At 35.4% G+C, this 21,784-nt stretch overlaps 1 protein-coding gene across 3 annotated transcripts in view; it reads right to left on the bottom strand.

Moving 5' to 3' along the window:
- Positions 1–232: 232 nt before the first annotated feature.
- BORCS5 (BLOC-1 related complex subunit 5) overlaps positions 233–21,784 on the bottom strand; it is a 38,826-nt gene continuing 17,274 nt past the window's right edge. For all 3 annotated transcript variants that reach the window (XM_081728489.1, XM_081728488.1, XM_081728490.1), the window contains 2 exons: positions 8,368–8,556; positions 233–2,292 (listed from right to left, as the gene is read on the bottom strand). In XM_081728489.1, the coding sequence (XP_081584615.1) occupies positions 2,077–2,292; positions 8,368–8,556 (405 nt within the window). In that variant the 3' untranslated portion in view covers positions 233–2,076. The remainder of the gene's footprint in view (positions 2,293–8,367; positions 8,557–21,784) is intronic.

Here is a 21,784-nt window from a genome sequence, read left to right as displayed (position 1 = left end):
AATAATAATAATAATAATAATAATAATAATAATAATAATAATACAACGAAATTAAACACAAATAAGCAGTAGATTTGGTGTCACAAATGTTGATGCAACAAAAATACGTAGTAACATATTACGATATAAAGTTCACAAAAATGAAAAGTCGCAGGATAGTACTACTTGCTAAAAACTGTACAGTGAAAATATATATATATTAAATATAAAGATATATAAATAAATATAAATATGGGTGTAACAACTTTAATGTTATCCAAGGATATCAAACACAACAAAATCAATACACATGGAAGTTTATCACAAGATCTGCAGCTATAGTCGCAGCTACTCATATCTTTTAATGTTAATCAACACACTTAACCAAATATTACTCAACCTTTATACAAACTGTGTCCACATTCAGATGTTGGAATTATTGCCAACGCACATATTATAATTTTAATGTCAACACAATTAAGTCCACTCATCCGCACCCATTTGGAATTTCACTGGCTTGTACTATACATAAAACAGTTTAATAGGTATAAGTTATTAAATATTAATTGAACAATATACAGTACAGTTGAAATATGCATACATATTAATGCAAAACGACTAGAACATATCCTACTGTATGTGAGATAACTCTTCAACTGAAAGACCTTGACAAAGAATTGTTGAAGATGATTGTACCTACTGCATGCATACAGTTATAAGAGTGTTTGAACTGGGATGCATATTTTTATTCTTTACATTTTTGCAATAAATTGTTACAGATGTTACAAACTACAATATTATTGCAAAATAGAGTAGTACGCTCGTAAGAAAGCTTTCAATATTTATGTGATATGTAGCAGAGCAGATGATCATTTATTGCCAAAGACATTTCATGAAGAAGAAATAAATTAAATCATTTAGCTCTCCATTCTTTCTATTTATTAGCACTAGACATCCTTTCAAATTTAATGGAAAACAATCGTTTCTTAAAATTAATTCAGTAAGTTAAACGACGTCATCAGTCTTCTAATTAAAGAAACACTGCTCAAGTTAATCTCTGATTACTTGACAGAGAATATTTTCTACTAAATAACTGTCTGATAGGGAGTTGTTACATGGGGAGCCGACTTCCTGTTATCCATGACGAAAAACACCAAATTCTCCTACTGATATTTTCGACTACATAAAGCAGTGCTACTTTTAAATTTCCCTCTCCCTCGGCTAAGGCTTTCATTAAAACGTGTTTTCCTCGTGTAAATCACGCTGTTATTATGAATTTTTTTTGTTTGCTGATTGATCTAAAGGTAACCATTTTCTCTACCCCCCTTCCTTCCGGCACCTCGGTTAATTTAAACTACGTACTTTGTGTCGTAACACTCCTTCTCCTTTGCGGGACACCTCTGTATTACATAAAATTAAAAACAATCGACATGATATTGCTCGAATACAGAATTAATGTTCGCCATTAATGTAGGCAGTACTGTATGGAATAATAGGAATAGCAGCAGGATATCTGATCGCTAGACCTGCGGACACCAAAACCTTGATCTTTGGATTGTCAAGCTAATGATCTACCAATTGTGCTACAAACAGTATGATTTTTATTTTTAATGCTTTAGTTCTCAAATGTCAACTAAATCACTATGTTTAGACACTTATACGCAGAGAGAATGGCGTTGAATATTTTGACTATAGATAAAGGAATTAAGCATCAAAACACGGGAAACTGGTTGTGTTGTAATAGCTCAATTGGTAGATGAAGGTTTAAGTCCCTACTACCCCAATGTTCACTCAGTTCTTACAAAATGAACAAAAATTTGTTACTAGCTAGAAACAACAATTACTTAACCACAATTTTATACAAAATTATTGTGCAAATTTAAGCGTCTTGTATTGTTATGTATTAAAACATGTATCTTCATCAGAAACCTTGCTCTTAACCTATATTTAAGTACAAATCTTATTTTATTCTCGATGGCTTCGATAGTGCAACCGAAAAATAAATTTATCTTAATGAACAATGTAAATTATGAATGTGAAAGAATTAAAAAACAATGCATACTTTCTTTACAGTGATACAACGAAGAATTTCCATAGCTAGCCTGTTGTCCATACAAATGGTTCTAACCGTTCTTCAATTGGTAGCATGTTATTTAAAGTTTCCATACTTTCTAATGTCTGATTAAGCAGCATATGGCAACGATTCAATTGGTGAGAGACTTCATGCACTTTACTCAATTTCTCTGCAATTTTCGCGAATTTCTTCTGTCGTTCAGTCAAAATGTTCATCAGCGTTGATATAGTAAAATCCATCTGAAAGCAAATACATAAAAGAATTTGATAAATATAATGTAATTTAAACTTATATCTATAATTTTCAGTTTAGTCAAGTTTGTGTTGTTTCACCCATAACTTAACCTTTTCCTGTAAGCTTCTTTTTCTGACAGAAGATATTTCTAGGTTTAGAAATAGTATGGAGATTCACGAAGATATAAATTATACAAGAATAAAAATGAAAATAAAGAAGAGCGCTGTCACTTAGAGATGTCTTAACTGCTTTGAATTTAACGTTTCAGCAACAACGGTGTACAACAAGGAACTTCATGTTGGATTCAAACCTTATTCGTGTTTCTATTCGAAGCAAGAATCCAGGCTGAGATCCTAGTAAATTAAAATTAAAATTATTCTAATGTTTAAGTAAGAAAAATATATAAAGTTTTAGTTAATTTTTCTGATCTGTATTTAATTTAGTTTTATTACTTCGAAAAAAACTGTTGTGAAATCTTGCTTATCTTCTTACTTGAGATTTCGATTTTCGTGGCCATATTACGTGGTGAATATGTTGATTTACCGGGTTGTAGGAAAAGTCACGACTTTTTGGCAATAGATCGCGCTAGTTCGTTTTTGGAAGTATTAGTCATTCGTATTTATGCTATTGTTATGTAATTTGGCAGTGGACTGTTGTTGTTTCATTATATATATATATATATATATATATATATATATATATATATATATATATATATATATAATTTGATTGAGTTTTGCAAACTTTATAAATTGAAGATGAAACACCAAACTGAGTATTTTGGTCATATTTTATTGTTTTACTTCCTGAAAATGGAGAAAGCGCATCAAGTCTGTGAAAAGTTATGTACAATTTACGTTAAAATTGCTCCACAAGAATACCAGTACTAAAGGCATTGACGAGTCAAACCCATGAAATACTGCTGAAACACTGAATATTGGTTATTTACCAATATATTCTATCGTGGGAAAACTAAGTATTCTCAAGGCGAATCGGAACGAAAAGCTAGTTTTGTCTTCAGTGGTACGGTAACAAGGATAAAAATGGATAAGAGAAATATGGTATAACGACCAGAGCACAGTATAAGAAATAAAGAGTTTAATTTTAATAATTTTAATTTTAATCAATCATTTCAGTATTCACAATTACCTGAGGAAATTGATATATGTAAGCAAGTTCGATGTTTGAGTTCCTCATAGACTCAAAGAAATTCAACTGACAGCGCGCACAAACATCTGCGATATAATCAATGAACGTGAGGAAAACTATTCTTTTCTAAGCCACTGATAACTGAGAATGTGCAGCAGATTTACAACAATGTGATGCGCAAATGGTCTTGGTCCAACTGTGATGATTCGCTTCAAATATGTCGAAAGCAGACATTCACGAGAAGAAGGCTGTGCTCTCAGTATGAAAGGATTTTAAAGATGGTGTGTTTTTTGACCTCGTAGCAAGGAACCAAACAAATAATTAGAATGTGTGTTGCCGAAAAGTGAACAGTTTGAACGAGTCCATCATTCAGAAACTTGAAACTTGTTAATCGTAAAAGAGTTGTGACCTATCACAAAACTGAGAAACCACACCAAAATTTGCTCACCGGTAAAAATTGTAGGAGCTACAATGGGACTATTAGTATACTTATCATATTTGTCTGATCTTACAAGGTAAAACGTCCACTTATTGGGCTCTCCTCAAAGCTCCATGCATGATGTAACCAGGGTTTCCACAATTTTTTGTAAATTGTTTTTACTGACGAAAGTTTGTTTAATTTTTCCACAACCTTATTAGTTTCGTTTGATACCTAAACTAAAGGCAGGGGTACTAACTTTCTATAAAATGGGTTGCCCTAATAAATATGCGTGACCAAATACATACGAGGGTCATTTAACTCGAACTGGCATCACTGCTACGATTCGAGTGTCCTGTGAGCAGGATACGAATGTAGTGTGTTTCGTGGATGTGCACGAGTCAGTTCAACGCTGCTGCCGTCCCATATTACGGTGTGTGTGGCGGGCAGACATTGTTAAAGTGATTGTCGTGTGAAATACCTCTCTAACGCAATGTTCACGTGTGCAGAACAGCGTGTGTTTATGAAATTCGAGGTGGCACGATGGCGAAATGCTAGGACGATTCACAGAGGATTAGTTGAGGCGTGTGGTAAAGCTGCTCTACCGTATCGGACAGTGGTGAGATGGATTGCAGCATTTCAGCTGGACGATAGTCAACAGACAAAATGCACGGTGGAGGACATATGCGAACGGCTACGGGCGAAATTCATCTTGCATGACTACGGACACTGCTTGATGGTGATCGGCGCTGGACTTGTAGTGAATTGGCACAGTAGCTGAACATTTCTTCGGGATCAGTGTTCCGCATGCTAACACAAGATCTTGGCATGCGGAAAATTGCAGCCAGATGGGTACTCCATGCTGTGACCGAGGTTCAAAAGTAGCATAGGTGGGAATGTGCGCACCTACACCTTCAACATTACAATGAGGAAGGTGATGATTTCTTGCACCGTATTATTGCAAGTGACGAAACGTGGGGAAGATCCTACAAGCTTGAACTGAAACGTCAGTTGAGTGAATGGCGCCACCCAGAATCTCCACGATCGAAAAAGCTTAGGCAAGAGCCAGCAAACGTGAAGATGTTGATGATAATATCATACGACCACGAAGGCATTATCCTGTTACATCAAGTTCCACCGGGCGTTACCGTCAATGCTGCATACTATGCGTCATACCTCAGTCTCCATTTGCGACCAACATTGCGGCGCAAACGTCCACACCTCCTGGAGTCTGGACCAATTGAAGGGTAAGGGGAAAAAAACAAGGAATGTCACAAAATTGTATTTTTGAGAAAACGACGTTTTAATATTGAAAACCGCGTACAAAATAAATAGGGTTAGTCAAATATTTTGCCACTTTCCTTGGACATTTCTACATCTACGCATGCATGGCATATACAGTCAAATAGTACCAAGAGTCATCAAGAGATAGGGCAAAGCACTCGTTAAAGCACATACATAGACATTCCTTGTTTTTTCCCCTTACCCTTCAATTGTCCTACATGACAATGCCAGATGCTATACAGCCAATCCAGTACGGACTCTGTTACGACGATGGGGTTGGGAGGTACTGGAGCACCCGCCATACTCCCCGGATATGAACCCCTGCGATTTTGATCTTTTCCCGAAATGAAAGAACCTCTCAGGGGCAAACGTTTCAGACATTCCCAGCATTATTCGTGTCTTAGGGCGCACTGTCAACACCCTCTCACAAAGTGGGTCTTTGACAGGTATTCAGCGGTTAAAAGACATCTAGAGAAGGGTTCAACAGGCTGCCGGAGACTACATCGAAGGATTGTAAGCTTCTTGAGGCGAGTGATTCACTACATTCCATTTCACAACTATGTTGCCACTTCGAGTTAAATGACCCTCGTAAATATATTAATCGGTTTACGCGATACGGAATTAAACGTGAACATACACACGATATTAAGACTAAAAGCGTTGAGGATTTTCGTGGTTCAACTTCAAAGACTGTCATTGGATCCTCAAAAAATCTATACGGAACCTGCGAGAAAGTATATTCTTTGAAAAAGGATAATCAAAATCAGTACATCTGTATTGAAGTTATACGTGAGATGCACACAAAAAGTTGGTTAATTACAATATTAACACTATCAACCATTGAGGAGTATCATCAGATCCTATCATCAGAAACCACCGCGAGGACATAATTTTTCACACAAAAAGTAAAGCAACAAAATTGGTGCACTTATGTCGAAATTATGCGTGCTCATACACACAATTGCGGTATGAACACTGTCAGCCATTAAGAAGTTTCATGGTCTAGCTCAGAAGACTATGGTTAGATCCTCATGAAATTTACGTGAAACAATCGGAAAAAAAGACTTTTTCAAACAAAAACAAATTAAACTTGGTGCACCTGTATCGAAGACATGCTTGATATGTATAATACATATATATAAACGAGTAGATCAGAGATACCACACTCGTGGATTTAAGATGCTGTAATTGAACTGATTTCAGAGTTAATATCCTAACCACAAATCATGGTACAAATACATCTACATATAATTTAATGCATCTGTAACCTATTATTCCATATTGTTGTATTGTATAATCTTTAAATCCCAAATAACCTTATTACTTCAAAGTTGCCTTAATTATCGAGACACTACTTTGTCTCTCTGACAATAAAGAACTTTTCACTAATTTCCCTGACATTCCCCGATTTTCCAGGTTTGTGAGAACTCTGATAATGTTCAATTCAGATAAAGCTGTAAATCAGCACATTATTCAGTTTTTAGCAAATAAAGATAGGTCCTTCTATGAACAAAGACTTCTGAAGATCACTAAACAAAGAATTATGATCACTGAAAGATGGCAAAAGGCAATCGAATAAAACGGGTACTGTATCATTGATTGATCTTTGTTCTTCATATACATAAACTACATAAACTGACTTTGAAAAATATAGAAAAATCACGTGATGACTTTCCCAAACCCAACAAATATTTGCAATAGCTTAGAATGGACACTGTTATCAAGCCAGTACATTTCTCATTAAACTCGAATGCCGCTCCATACACTCTAGTATACATATTGGGATAGGGTTAGAGAAACACTTCTGTAACCAGTCAGTGTTTCTATGATATTCAAGACAGGGACTAGAGTAGAAAAAACGTAATCTTCTAAAAGACAGATTTTCAATTTGAAGATATAACCATACACAGGAGAGCTCATCCATAGCTCTTGATTGTTCTTTATGTATGGGGGGGAGGGGGACATCGTTTGTCAACTTTCAAAAGTTTCTTTGTTCAAATGTTGAAAGTATGGCCACTGCTAAAGGGCAACACTATATCCAGTAGAAATAGTGAACCCACATGATGTATATAATTATAGAATTACCACACGAAACTAAATTTATAAACTGAATATGAAATGCAATCGTCTATGCTTTAGGGCATTAAGAGGGCCAAGTCAGTGATCAAACGTCTAATTTAATTATACTATTTATATGGAAAATAGTACGAAGTTATGTTGATTCCAGAATATTTGTTAATATAAGACATACTATTTCACAATCTAATCAAATACACTAGTGATATTTTTAGAAATCAGCATGGTACACCTAGTTATACAAGCAATATTAAATATAACTGATAAACCAATTTTCTTGTTGCTTAGCCTTTTCATTATAACATTAATTTGATAGATCACTGATTAGCTTACACACAACATTCGACTTTATGTCCTTACACTACTAGGGATTAGGATTGAGATTTCTGGGCTTTCGACATCTATGGCCATTTAGGCCGTCACGTTTGGAGGGATGACGTCCCTCGGCGAGCATACTATCCAAGGAAAGAGAAAAAAGAAAGGATTGGGGGAAGGAAGGAAGTGGCCTGGGACCTATAAGTTAGGTACCAGCCCGGTATTTGCCTGGTGTGAATGAGGAAACCCCAGGAAAACTTTATTCAGGGTGGCTGGCCTGAAAAAGCGTTTTACACTTTTTCGACCGAGTGTCCCCACCGGGAATCGAACCCGGGACCGCTCGACCCGAAGGCAAGAGCGTTAGCGACTACGCTACGCGGAGCCACTCCTTACACTACTGTTAGTACTATAATTCCTTATGCTTTAAATGTAAATTTTAAACTCCTGGCATAACAAAAGTAGCTATATAACACTAACGCAGTGGAAAAATTTGCGCCACTTGGAATTTCCTCAAACAATCAAGTACATAGATTTCGGCTTTAATTTATTCTAAGACACTATAAATTCATTCAGTTCATAAAATCAGTTTCGTATGCTGCTTTTAGCCATACATATAAAATTCTTAAGTCAATTCAATCTAGTGCTACTTGTGCCACCATCCGTCAAAACTATACTTTCGATTGGAAATCGTCAGTGTAAAATATACTTTAAAAGTTCTACAGAAAATATAACCGTGGACAGATATTTATTCTCATAATTTAAATCCAACATTATTTCTATGTTTATAAATTTTGGTTGCAAAATTGGTATATCAGGTTAACATATATATATAACTTACCTCTCTAACTTTCCGTCCTAAATGTGCTTGTTCCGTAGCTACAGCATCTGCACATAGTGCTAAATGGTGTTCGTAGCGAAGACATAGACTTAATAGGCCATTAGGATCTAATCTCTCCAAAACCTCTGGATCTCGTGCCGCAGGGACATTGAGCGTCCCTCGCATTATTGGAAGAAACATAGGAACACTCTGCAATGCACAACCGAATATACAATACACCTTCGTCATGCATGTCTTCGTTAACACAAATTTGACAATTTAATTATACCCACTTGACAGATTTAACTTCCATACAATTTTCTCACTTCTTGGTTTATTTATCTGGTGTGTCAACGTAAAAATCTGGAAACTCTCAATTAGGTATTTTAACTGAACTAAGATACCAGCTTAGAAAATCTCAGTGACACACGTATGACGGTAATGTTTAATTATTAGGAAAAAAAAAAAAAGATAAGAAAAAGAATATTCTAAGAACAGTAAATTATATGTGCGAATTTCTTAAAACATAAACTGAGTATCTAAACTAGGTTTTTTTTATTTTTTTTTTTTTTTATTTATTTAGTGGATGACTTCAAAGTTTTCTGTTTTTACATTTAAATATATATAAAAGAAATCTAAAATTTCTCAGAAATTTTACAAAATTTCTAAAAGCAAATGAAACTCAATTATATGGCTGACATAAATATCCCTGACAGACAAATCCGTTAGATTATACTGCTCACTGTCTTATAATACTTTTTGCTTGCATATGAATTACCTAACCACGTTAAGAAACCGGTCGTACTCGTAACTTAAGTGTACCGTTAGAGTATTCTCTGAACCATTTCCGAGAGTGAAGTTTAGAGAATTACGAGCGCGATATATTTACAGTTCATTCCACTGTAAATACAGGAAATATAGGGAAATTAAGAGATTAGTCGGGAGGATTCGAAATTACTTAAAGTGATTATAACAGAGATTTTTAATCATTTCGATTTTTCATTGCCGAACTGACGAACAGAAAATAGAGAAATCTTAATAACACAGAAATGCACAATGTATACATGTCACCCCATATCACACTAGTTGTGACATGAAGACGTCTAAGGTGGGAGGGCCATGTCACCATATGGGATAATCCCGCGGAGATCTAGTTCAAAAATCTTTGATATCTGGATAGATTTAGAAAACGACGGACACATGAAATACGATCTTCTACACCCGACTGGAATGGATTCATACAATACAGGATCCATAATGACACTCGTTTTGTTTTTGTGGCGATGAACAATGAGTTTTTAAATACATATACTTGGTTAGACTAGTGTAAATCAGGTTAAGTGTTAATCACTTTATTCTCTTAAAGAGTTATTTCATGAGTCACTGTGATTATGTTAACTGAAGAAAAAAATGAACAAGACTGTCTACACTTTACTGAGCCACCACCATTAAAAAAAACCATAAAGTTTAGTGAAGAAAAGCGCTCCCATCACCTAACAACACTTCCCATAAAATATATAAGCAAATAATTAAATATAAGTATTGCAATTGCCCATGATGACAAACCAACTATCCCCAGCAACGCTTATCTGACATAACTTTCAGTTTCCACATGCAGAAACAGTGTCTGGTTCCCAAATTCTCGCTTATAATTCCCAGTGCCAGGAAGAAAGAGAAGATACAAACGTTCAATAGGAATAAGTAAACATAAAACAAATAAAAACACCACTAAATGTCTATTTCCAAATATTCTCACTCTAGTAAGTGTGTGACAATTTATGGTACACCAACAGTGAATATGTCAATGATGGGGTATTAGCATTATTAATGAGATAAGTCAGAATTCAGTTTTATTCTAATTCTGAAGAAAAAAGAATTGAAACTTGCTTATCAAGCAAAACTTTTTTTTCATATTGGTAAAAAAAAAAAAAATAAATGAAATCTTTGATTTACGTCCCACGATTATGATCTTTAGGCTAAAGAAAACTGATGATTAATAAAAGTGAATGATTATAAAGGAATTAGTGGAATAAGAATGTAGAATGAAACGGGAGAAATCCAAGAAAACCCACGGACACAATGTTTTCCATCACAAATTCACAGTCCTAGGATGGAAGCAAAAACCTTTCGCATCAGAGGTGAGTCCTCTACCACTTAATACAGTCCCTGTCCATAAGACCCGTAGGAAAGTCATGTCTGACGGCTGTTCTCTTCAAATCCTGTTAGTACATGTCTAAACAAGTGTAAATCACAAGGGTAGACTTTTTGACTTATGGGCAGTTTTTTTCTACAGGGGCGTAATCCTAGGGGGACTGCGCCCCTTTTGAGTTGTTGCCGACTTTTCTTAAAATGATTGTAGCTGCCATTGTGATTGTAGCAGAACAATGAATGAGGGTTGTTTTCTTTCTAAATAGTCCACAAAATAAACCTAGGTGTAGATTTTTGGCGTAGCCGTACAAATAGAGGGGGTAAGAGGGGGACAAAGTCTAATTTTGGTTAATTTTTTAAAAGTGTTTTTATTTTCTTTCCATAATGTCCGAACGGTGATATTTCGAGTGACAACAATTTTTTGGCCAAGACTTACAACAATCCTCTATACAAGGACGCAATTTTTGACAAAAATCTTCCAATAGTTATCTCCACAAAAAAAAAAAAAAAAAAAAAATGTAATATAGTCAGATGCGCAAAATTTTTCAGAATGTAAACTTCCGTGGTTTCGTGTTTGCTTCACTACACACGTTGCAATTCTAATAGAAGTAGAAAAGTATTAACATTTCAATGTATAAACAACACTGATAATGTTCTGTATGATATTCCTGCTCCAAAAAGTACATTACGTACAAGAATATTTCTATGTATTAAGTGGTTTTATTTGCGAAGCTTTTGCTAACTATGGACAACTTTGTTTTCATTTGGTGAAGTAATAATGGGTTTCAATATAAAATGTCTCGAATTTTACCTCTAAAATAGAAATTTTGTCGTATGTGAATTTTTCTAGGTTTTCTTTACAGCAGCTACTAGAAAGGATGGAGACAAACATACTGCTTTAGTGTGCCTTACTGCCTGCTATCTCCACTGAAAAAATTCTGAACTAGTTATGGCATCAAGTGTGAAAAGTTCTTTACGTGGAGTGAAATTAACACAAGAAACTAGTGGTGATTTTGACCTTACAAAATGTGTGATTTCCCAAAAGATAGACAAAGATCACAAGACTACAACTTTAGTAATTTGTAGAAATAATATAAAAATGCTGCTGAAATCAGGCAAGATGAAGTATTGCAGAGACTTCATTCAATGGATTCTGAAGTGGAATTTGTGTATCATTGCAATAATACCTGCTACAAGTCTTACACACTGAAGAAATCGATACTTAAATTACAGAGAGATAGTGCGCTACTATTCATGACTGTGAAGATGAAGAATCGGCAATTAAACAATCTACAAAAAAGCTACGTTCAGACACACTATCCCGTACAGAACCTTTATGTCAAAAAATCCAGTATGTAGTAACATGCGTAGTGTGTGTGGTCTCAATAAACACGCAGGTGTCAGGCAGAAGCACAGGATTTGTGAAAGTAATCGAGCTCTTGTCTTCCTCGAGGAAGCAGTGTTTTTTAAAGGCGATGTGTATACTGAACTTGTGATCTAGAAGATGAGTCGTCAGTTTTTAGAGCAGACTTATATTATCATAAAATATGCCTAGAAACATACCTTACTAAATTCAGAAGAAGTTCACAGGAAAACAAAAGCACTGAAAGAAAGTCACCTAAAGAAGAAAAGAAAGAACTTTCACCTGTAATCAAAGAACTCCTGGAAGATGGCTGCGGTGTGACTTTGTCATAAATACGAGATTACTTACACAGTAAAGGGAAAGGAATCGTGAGAAGCAATAAAGAGGTCAAGCATTTTTTCTGAAGATTTTTGGAACTACGATTAAATTTTCTAAACCTACAAAAACCAATGTGTCTCTTACTGTCTATTCATCAAATTTGACTACCGAGAAACTAAGACAGATCGTCCGGAACCACAATGCTATAAGAGATGCCGGAAGATTAATAACAAACTCCTTCCAGTGTTTCACGTTTATGATAGAATCAATTACTTGAGGTGGGCATCCATGTATTTAGAGCAGATGCGAAGCTTGGAATTCCAACATCCACAAGTTTTTGAAAAATTCATGAAAGGATCTTTGTAGTCCAAAGGACCAGGAAAATTCAATGCGGTTGGCTTGAACATGGCACTGGAGCAGACGATAAATAGATCCCAAAAATCACAAGGAGGAATAATTGGCCAAACAAAAGAAAAGAGTACGTTGTTGAATGGCAGTTAATCTACCACGAGATTCTTGAAATAAGAAATGCTTTTCGGTCATTAATAGGCGTTGCAGTGGATGACTACGATCTTCAGATACATTACGAATTAGTAGGGAAACAGAGTGAGGAGATTGAAGCAAGCATCCAGATGATATGCTCTTATATTGAGGATACACAAAATCCTTGTGATACCACTGGAACGATGAAACTCCAAAATCTATCGACAAATGAACTTGTACCGCCACATAATGCAAAATCAATACTTTCCTTTGCTGCAAATGGGAATGCACTTTATCTTGAATTTAGGAATGAGAGGTTTGTTTCCAAATCAAAAGCTCTATCTACCCCAATACAGCAAGTGAAGTTGCCATCTTTCAATTTTGTTGGTTCACAGGATGCAAAAAATGATAGGTCTAATTCAGTTACAGATATCATCCATGCGCAAAGACTTGTTAATATTTGTAAGGAGAGAAGCATGTTATTGAGTGACATTTTAAGTTATGACATTTTACCAGTTACAACATTGGTGGATAAAAACAGTGCAGCCATTAAACGGCAGAGATCGGATTTGCTGACTGCTTTGATAAGGAAATTATACGATTCCGAGTGCAGTTCTACTTTTGAAAAAAATCTACCGACGTGTATGATAGTGGATGTTATGAACCAAATCCACAGGATGCCTCTAAAGGAATTTAATACTTTCGGTGAACTTTCAGCTGCCCTCGTTAAAAGCATGAGTTCCATTCATCAAGAACAATCACGAACGGATTTTGTCTTTGATAGCTACGTAACAAACTCGATTAAGGACGGAGAAAGGGAACGAAGAGCTGCGGTTCAACCAATAACTGTATCTAACATTTCAGCTTCTACTCGATTACCGGTTTAAATGAACAAATTTTGGGCGTCCATTTGGGCGTATGCTTCAGAGCGCTTTGCGATATTATCTACAAGAACATTTACTTCCTTTGCAAGGAACTACTGTTCTGAGTAATGAAGTACGTGATGGAGGACCAATTCAGACTGTAACAATCAAATCTGGCAACTGCAATGAAGTTTTGGATGACAATTTAATGAGCCTATTAAAGAAGCAGATTTGAGAATAATTCCACATATATATCACACACTTAAAGAAGGCTACCAGCAAGTAATCGTAGCATCAACTGATACAGATGTACTTGTCATTCTTCTTTACTTCTTCAAGTTCTTTCAAACGAAAGGTCTTCAGGCTCTTTGGCTGCGAAAATCTTCCAACGAATGCATACCAATTCACACGTTAGCACGAAAAATTGACACATTATATGACGTTATTCTATCATTTCCTCACAGGTTTGGACGTCACTAGTAAAGTGGGGACCAAGTTTTCGGCCTTGAAAGCAAATCCTGAAAAGCACCTTCTATATTTTGGCTAGCAATTACCTGCAAATAAGGATACATCTCGACTAGCAGAAAACTATCTTGTACAGCGGGCGACACTTCTAAATGGTACAGCCATATGGAGATTTACGGCTAAGGTGTACCATTTAGAAGTGTCCACCGCTGTACATGTGTTAAAGCCTGGGAGTCCCTCTGCAACGTTTGATCAGCTACGGCTCGAACTATTTTCATATCCAAAGACTACAAATCTGCTACCACTACCACTAACAAGCTTTTCATTAAAGTACACATCTTCAGTGTAGCTTTTTTATGGTTAACACTTGCTCTTCTGTATTGAGTTAAAACGCGTCACTGTTACCAGAACAATAGGTTGGTCAGTGGATGACAACGGTACGATAATTCCAGACTCTCATTTAAACTTCCTCCCAGAAGATATCTTGATTACTTATGGCTGCAAAATGAAATGTACAAAACGTTGTCGCAGTATCTCCAACTTTGTGTGTTGCATAAACTTCTGCAAGTGCTGTGAATTCTGTGAAAATTGAGAGAAAAATAACTTCTAACTAACGAATTTAAGAGAAGTGGGTGATTACGTAAACAAAAATATAAAATTTTAAGTACTGTATATATATATATATATATATATATATATATATATATATATATATATAAAGAGGTAATTCTTCACCTGATCTATTTATGTAAATATTTTCCAATAATATAACAACATATTATATCATTCAAAAAGGAAAACATCCCTCTCGATTAATGTCTCCTTGATCCCAACAACATTATCAGTGCTGTTTATTCTAAGAATCGTGAATAATAATACAACGATGTGTTAATACTTTTCTACTTCTATTAGAATTGCAACGTGTGTAGTGAAGCAAACACGAAACCACGGAAGTTTACATTCTGAAAAATTTCGCGCATCTGACTATATTACATTTTTTTTTTGTGGAGATAACTATTCGAAGATTTTTGTCAAAAATTGCGTCCTTGTATAGAGGATTGTTGTAAGTCTTGGCCAAAAAATCGTTGTCATTCGAAATATCACCGTTCGGACATTATGGAAAGAAAATAAAAACAGACTTTTAAAAAATTAACCAAAATTAGACTTTGTCCCCCTCTTACCCCCTCTATTTGTACGGCTACGCCAAAAATCTATACCTAGGTTTATTTTGTGGACTATTTAGAAAGAAAACAACCCTCATTCATTGTTCTGCTACAATCACAATGGCAGCTACAATCATTTTAAGAAAAGTCGGCAACAACTCAAAAGGGGCGCAGTCCCCCTAGGATTACGCCCCTGTAGAAAAAAACTGCCCATAAGTCAAAAAGTCTACCCTTGTGATTTACACTTGTTTAGACATGTACTAACAGGATTTGAAGAGAACAGCCGTCAGACATGACTTTCCTACGGGTCTTATGGACAGGGACTAGACTAATACAGTCCCTGTCCATAAGACCCGTAGGAAAGTCATGTCTGACGGCTGTTCTCTTCAAATCCTGTTAGTACATGTCTAAACAAGTGTAAATCACAAGGGTAGACTTTTTGACTTATGGGCAGTTTTTTTCTACAGGGGCGTAATCCTAGGGGGACTGCGCCCCTTTTGAGTTGTTGCCGACTTTTCTTAAAATGATTGTAGCTGCCATTGTGATTGTAGCAGAACAATGAATGAGGGTTGTTTTCTTTCTAAATAGTCCACAAAATAAACCTAGGTGTAGATTTTTGGCGTAGCCGTACAAATAGAGGGGGTAAGAGGGGGACAAAGTCTAATTTTGGTTAATTTTTTAAAAGTGTTTTTATTTTCTTTCCATAATGTCCGAACGGTGATATTTCGAGTGACAACAATTTTTTGGCCAAGACTTACAACAATCCTCTATACAAGGACGCAATTTTTGACAAAAATCTTCCAATAGTTATCTCCACAAAAAAAAAAAAAAAAAAAAAAAAAATGTAATATAGTCAGATGCGCAAAATTTTTCAGAATGTAAACTTCCGTGGTTTCGTGTTTGCTTCACTACACACGTTGCAATTCTAATAGAAGTAGAAAAGTATTAACATTTCAATGTATAAACAACACTGATAATGTTCTGTATGATATTCCTGCTCCAAAAAGTACATTACGTACAAGAATATTTCTATGTATTAAGTGGTTTTATTTGCGAAGCTTTTGCTAACTATGGACAACTTTGTTTTCATTTGGTGAAGTAATAATGGGTTTCAATATAAAATGTCTCGAATTTTACCTCTAAAATAGAAATTTTGTCGTATGTGAATTTTTCTAGGTTTTCTTTACAGCAGCTACTAGAAAGGATGGAGACAAACATACTGCTTTAGTGTGCCTTACTGCCTGCTATCTCCACTGAAAAAATTCTGAACTAGTTATGGCATCAAGTGTGAAAAGTTCTTTACGTGGAGTGAAATTAACACAAGAAACTAGTGGTGATTTTGACCTTACAAAATGTGTGATTTCCCAAAAGATAGACAAAGATCACAAGACTACAACTTTAGTAATTTGTAGAAATAATATAAAAATGCTGCTGAAATCAGGCAAGATGAAGTATTGCAGAGACTTCATTCAATGGATTCTGAAGTGGAATTTGTGTATCATTGCAATAATACCTGCTACAAGTCTTACACACTGAAGAAATCGATACTTAAATTACAGAGAGATAGTGCGCTACTATTCATGACTGTGAAGATGAAGAATCGGCAATTAAACAATCTACAAAAAAGCTACGTTCAGACACACTATCCCGTACAGAACCTTTATGTCAAAAAATCCAGTATGTAGTAACATGCGTAGTGTGTGTGGTCTCAATAAACACGCAGGTGTCAGGCAGAAGCACAGGATTTGTGAAAGTAATCGAGCTCTTGTCTTCCTCGAGGAAGCAGTGTTTTTTAAAGGCGATGTGTATACTGAACTTGTGATCTAGAAGATGAGTCGTCAGTTTTTAGAGCAGACTTATATTATCATAAAATATGCCTAGAAACATACCTTACTAAATTCAGAAGAAGTTCACAGGAAAACAAAAGCACTGAAAGAAAGTCACCTAAAGAAGAAAAGAAAGAACTTTCACCTGTAATCAAAGAACTCCTGGAAGATGGCTGCGGTGTGACTTTGTCATAAATACGAGATTACTTACACAGTAAAGGGAAAGGAATCGTGAGAAGCAATAAAGAGGTCAAGCATTTTTTCTGAAGATTTTTGGAACTACGATTAAATTTTCTAAACCTACAAAAACCAATGTGTCTCTTACTGTCTATTCATCAAATTTGACTACCGAGAAACTAAGACAGATCGTCCGGAACCACAATGCTATAAGAGATGCCGGAAGATTAATAACAAACTCCTTCCAGTGTTTCACGTTTATGATAGAATCAATTACTTGAGGTGGGCATCCATGTATTTAGAGCAGATGCGAAGCTTGGAATTCCAACATCCACAAGTTTTTGAAAAATTCATGAAAGGATCTTTGTAGTCCAAAGGACCAGGAAAATTCAATGCGGTTGGCTTGAACATGGCACTGGAGCAGACGATAAATAGATCCCAAAAATCACAAGGAGGAATAATTGGCCAAACAAAAGAAAAGAGTACGTTGTTGAATGGCAGTTAATCTACCACGAGATTCTTGAAATAAGAAATGCTTTTCGGTCATTAATAGGCGTTGCAGTGGATGACTACGATCTTCAGATACATTACGAATTAGTAGGGAAACAGAGTGAGGAGATTGAAGCAAGCATCCAGATGATATGCTCTTATATTGAGGATACACAAAATCCTTGTGATACCACTGGAACGATGAAACTCCAAAATCTATCGACAAATGAACTTGTACCGCCACATAATGCAAAATCAATACTTTCCTTTGCTGCAAATGGGAATGCACTTTATCTTGAATTTAGGAATGAGAGGTTTGTTTCCAAATCAAAAGCTCTATCTACCCCAATACAGCAAGTGAAGTTGCCATCTTTCAATTTTGTTGGTTCACAGGATGCAAAAAATGATAGGTCTAATTCAGTTACAGATATCATCCATGCGCAAAGACTTGTTAATATTTGTAAGGAGAGAAGCATGTTATTGAGTGACATTTTAAGTTATGACATTTTACCAGTTACAACATTGGTGGATAAAAACAGTGCAGCCATTAAACGGCAGAGATCGGATTTGCTGACTGCTTTGATAAGGAAATTATACGATTCCGAGTGCAGTTCTACTTTTGAAAAAAATCTACCGACGTGTATGATAGTGGATGTTATGAACCAAATCCACAGGATGCCTCTAAAGGAATTTAATACTTTCGGTGAACTTTCAGCTGCCCTCGTTAAAAGCATGAGTTCCATTCATCAAGAACAATCACGAACGGATTTTGTCTTTGATAGCTACGTAACAAACTCGATTAAGGACGGAGAAAGGGAACGAAGAGCTGCGGTTCAACCAATAACTGTATCTAACATTTCAGCTTCTACTCGATTACCGGTTTAAATGAACAAATTTTGGGCGTCCATTTGGGCGTATGCTTCAGAGCGCTTTGCGATATTATCTACAAGAACATTTACTTCCTTTGCAAGGAACTACTGTTCTGAGTAATGAAGTACGTGATGGAGGACCAATTCAGACTGTAACAATCAAATCTGGCAACTGCAATGAAGTTTTGGATGACAATTTAATGAGCCTATTAAAGAAGCAGATTTGAGAATAATTCCACATATATATCACACACTTAAAGAAGGCTACCAGCAAGTAATCGTAGCATCAACTGATACAGATGTACTTGTCATTCTTCTTTACTTCTTCAAGTTCTTTCAAACGAAAGGTCTTCAGGCTCTTTGGCTGCGAAAATCTTCCAACGAATGCATACCAATTCACACGTTAGCACGAAAAATTGACACATTATATGACGTTATTCTATCATTTCCTCACAGGTTTGGACGTCACTAGTAAAGTGGGGACCAAGTTTTCGGCCTTGAAAGCAAATCCTGAAAAGCACCTTCTATATTTTGGCTAGCAATTACCTGCAAATAAGGATACATCTCGACTAGCAGAAAACTATCTTGTACAGCGGGCGACACTTCTAAATGGTACAGCCATATGGAGATTTACGGCTAAGGTGTACCATTTAGAAGTGTCCACCGCTGTACATGTGTTAAAGCCTGGGAGTCCCTCTGCAACGTTTGATCAGCTACGGCTCGAACTATTTTCATATCCAAAGACTACAAATCTGCTACCACTACCACTAACAAGCTTTTCATTAAAGTACACATCTTCAGTGTAGCTTTTTTATGGTTAACACTTGCTCTTCTGTATTGAGTTAAAACGCGTCACTGTTACCAGAACAATAGGTTGGTCAGTGGATGACAACGGTACGATAATTCCAGACTCTCATTTAAACTTCCTCCCAGAAGATATCTTGATTACTTATGGCTGCAAAATGAAATGTACAAAACGTTGTCGCAGTATCTCCAACTTTGTGTGTTGCATAAACTTCTGCAAGTGCTGTGAATTCTGTGAAAATTGAGAGAAAAATAACTTCTAACTAACGAATTTAAGAGAAGTGGGTGATTACGTAAACAAAAATATAAAATTTTAAGTACTGTATATATATATATATATATATATATATATATATATATATATAAAGAGGTAATTCTTCACCTGATCTATTTATGTAAATATTTTCCAATAATATAACAACATATTATATCATTCAAAAAGGAAAACATCCCTCTCGATTAATGTCTCCTTGATCCCAACAACATTATCAGTGCTGTTTATTCTAAGAATCGTGAATAATAATACAACGATGTGTTAATACTTTTCTACTTCTATTAGAATTGCAACGTGTGTAGTGAAGCAAACACGAAACCACGGAAGTTTACATTCTGAAAAATTTCGCGCATCTGACTATATTACATTTTTTTTTTGTGGAGATAACTATTCGAAGATTTTTGTCAAAAATTGCGTCCTTGTATAGAGGATTGTTGTAAGTCTTGGCCAAAAAATCGTTGTCATTCGAAATATCACCGTTCGGACATTATGGAAAGAAAATAAAAACAGACTTTTAAAAAATTAACCAAAATTAGACTTTGTCCCCCTCTTACCCCCTCTATTTGTACGGCTACGCCAAAAATCTATACCTAGGTTTATTTTGTGGACTATTTAGAAAGAAAACAACCCTCATTCATTGTTCTGCTACAATCACAATGGCAGCTACAATCATTTTAAGAAAAGTCGGCAACAACTCAAAAGGGGCGCAGTCCCCCTAGGATTACGCCCCTGTAGAAAAAAACTGCCCATAAGTCAAAAAGTCTACCCTTGTGATTTACACTTGTTTAGACATGTACTAACAGGATTTGAAGAGAACAGCCGTCAGACATGACTTTCCTACGGGTCTTATGGACAGGGACTAGACTAACTGTGCGTCCGTGTCTCCTTTTTCACATCGGTGTATTCAATCTATGTTCTATTTCCTTCAAATGTTTAGGTAAGTTGAAAAACATTGGCGTCCCTTTTTTTTTTTTTTTTTTTAATTCTGGTTGGAGATAATTCCTTTAGTTACACTATGACTCCAAGCATGAATAGATAAGCTGAGAGATATTTCTGATGAATTGATACGATCCATAAATGAAGTTTGTAGGATTCTTTTTGATAGACCTAGTACTCAGTGGTTGTAAAGTTACAATAAAACCATGCCAATGAAAAACATTATTTTCCTTCCTTGCTTAGTAATACATTTTTAGTGCTCTTTCTACTTTTTATTTATTTATTTATTTATTTATTTATTTATTTTTTAACTACTTGGAAAGAAATTGCACCTTTCAGCTTCATGTTTTATTTTTCTCTCATCTGAAAACATTTAATTTTCTCATCTGAAAACAAAAATCAACTATTTCGCCGTTACTGAAAAAGAATGTTTTGATTTCGCGTTTACATATGGTAGTCCTGCCAAAGTTTTGGTATATACTTCCATGTGGTAGTATTCAGATGTATTTAAATGGTAAGATCATGATTAGTACTATTCCTTTCCTTACATTCTTTTCTAACTTTGATTTTAAGACCACACCATTTAAGTATAATTAAATAAGAAGTCCAGTTGTGAATCCTCTTGTATCGAAACTAACGAGTATATTTCAATAAATTCCTTTCGAAGTTATTTAAAGAATACACTGGAGAAGACAGAGAAGATTGCCGACAACTAGACTTCCATTTGTTTGTATACTTGATTTATGAACTGAATCCAAATGCTTATCATGTAACAATTCAAATGCTTGATTATTTCTTCAAACACACTGATGATCATCAAAAAATCGAAACAACTGGGGGTTACAAGCTAACCCTTACTCTACAAAGATGAGTTGAAGTTCTGTTATTTGTTAAACCTATATATGCAAATCACTAACACAAAATGCCTGATCAGTTCACATATTTAGTGTAAGGTGACCAGATTCTGACAAGCAAAAAGTAGGACACAAATATAATACAGTAGTTTACTGCGTCGACAATACGCATGTCTTTATTACATTTAACGTTAACCTTAAGTTAATCATTCATTTTTGTTAAAAAATAGCGAACAAAAGTACTGAAAGAATTCAACACAACTCAAAATGCTTTGATGAATGATAAAGTGATTTAGTTTTATGAACGTACAGTGAAACTTCTTGTACGACTAAATACGTTTTCTTTCTTTCTTTCTTTTTTTTTTTAAATCGATTTTCGGAGCGTGGGATAATTTTAAGGAATGAG

The sequence above is a fragment of the Thermobia domestica genome, chromosome 10, assembly GCF_964235325.1.
Source record: "Thermobia domestica chromosome 10, izTheDome1.hap1.1, whole genome shotgun sequence".
NCBI lineage: Eukaryota > Metazoa > Arthropoda > Insecta > Zygentoma > Lepismatidae > Thermobia > Thermobia domestica.
Note: the sequence above shows the minus strand (reverse complement) of the source record. Positions and strands in the feature narration are given on the sequence as shown.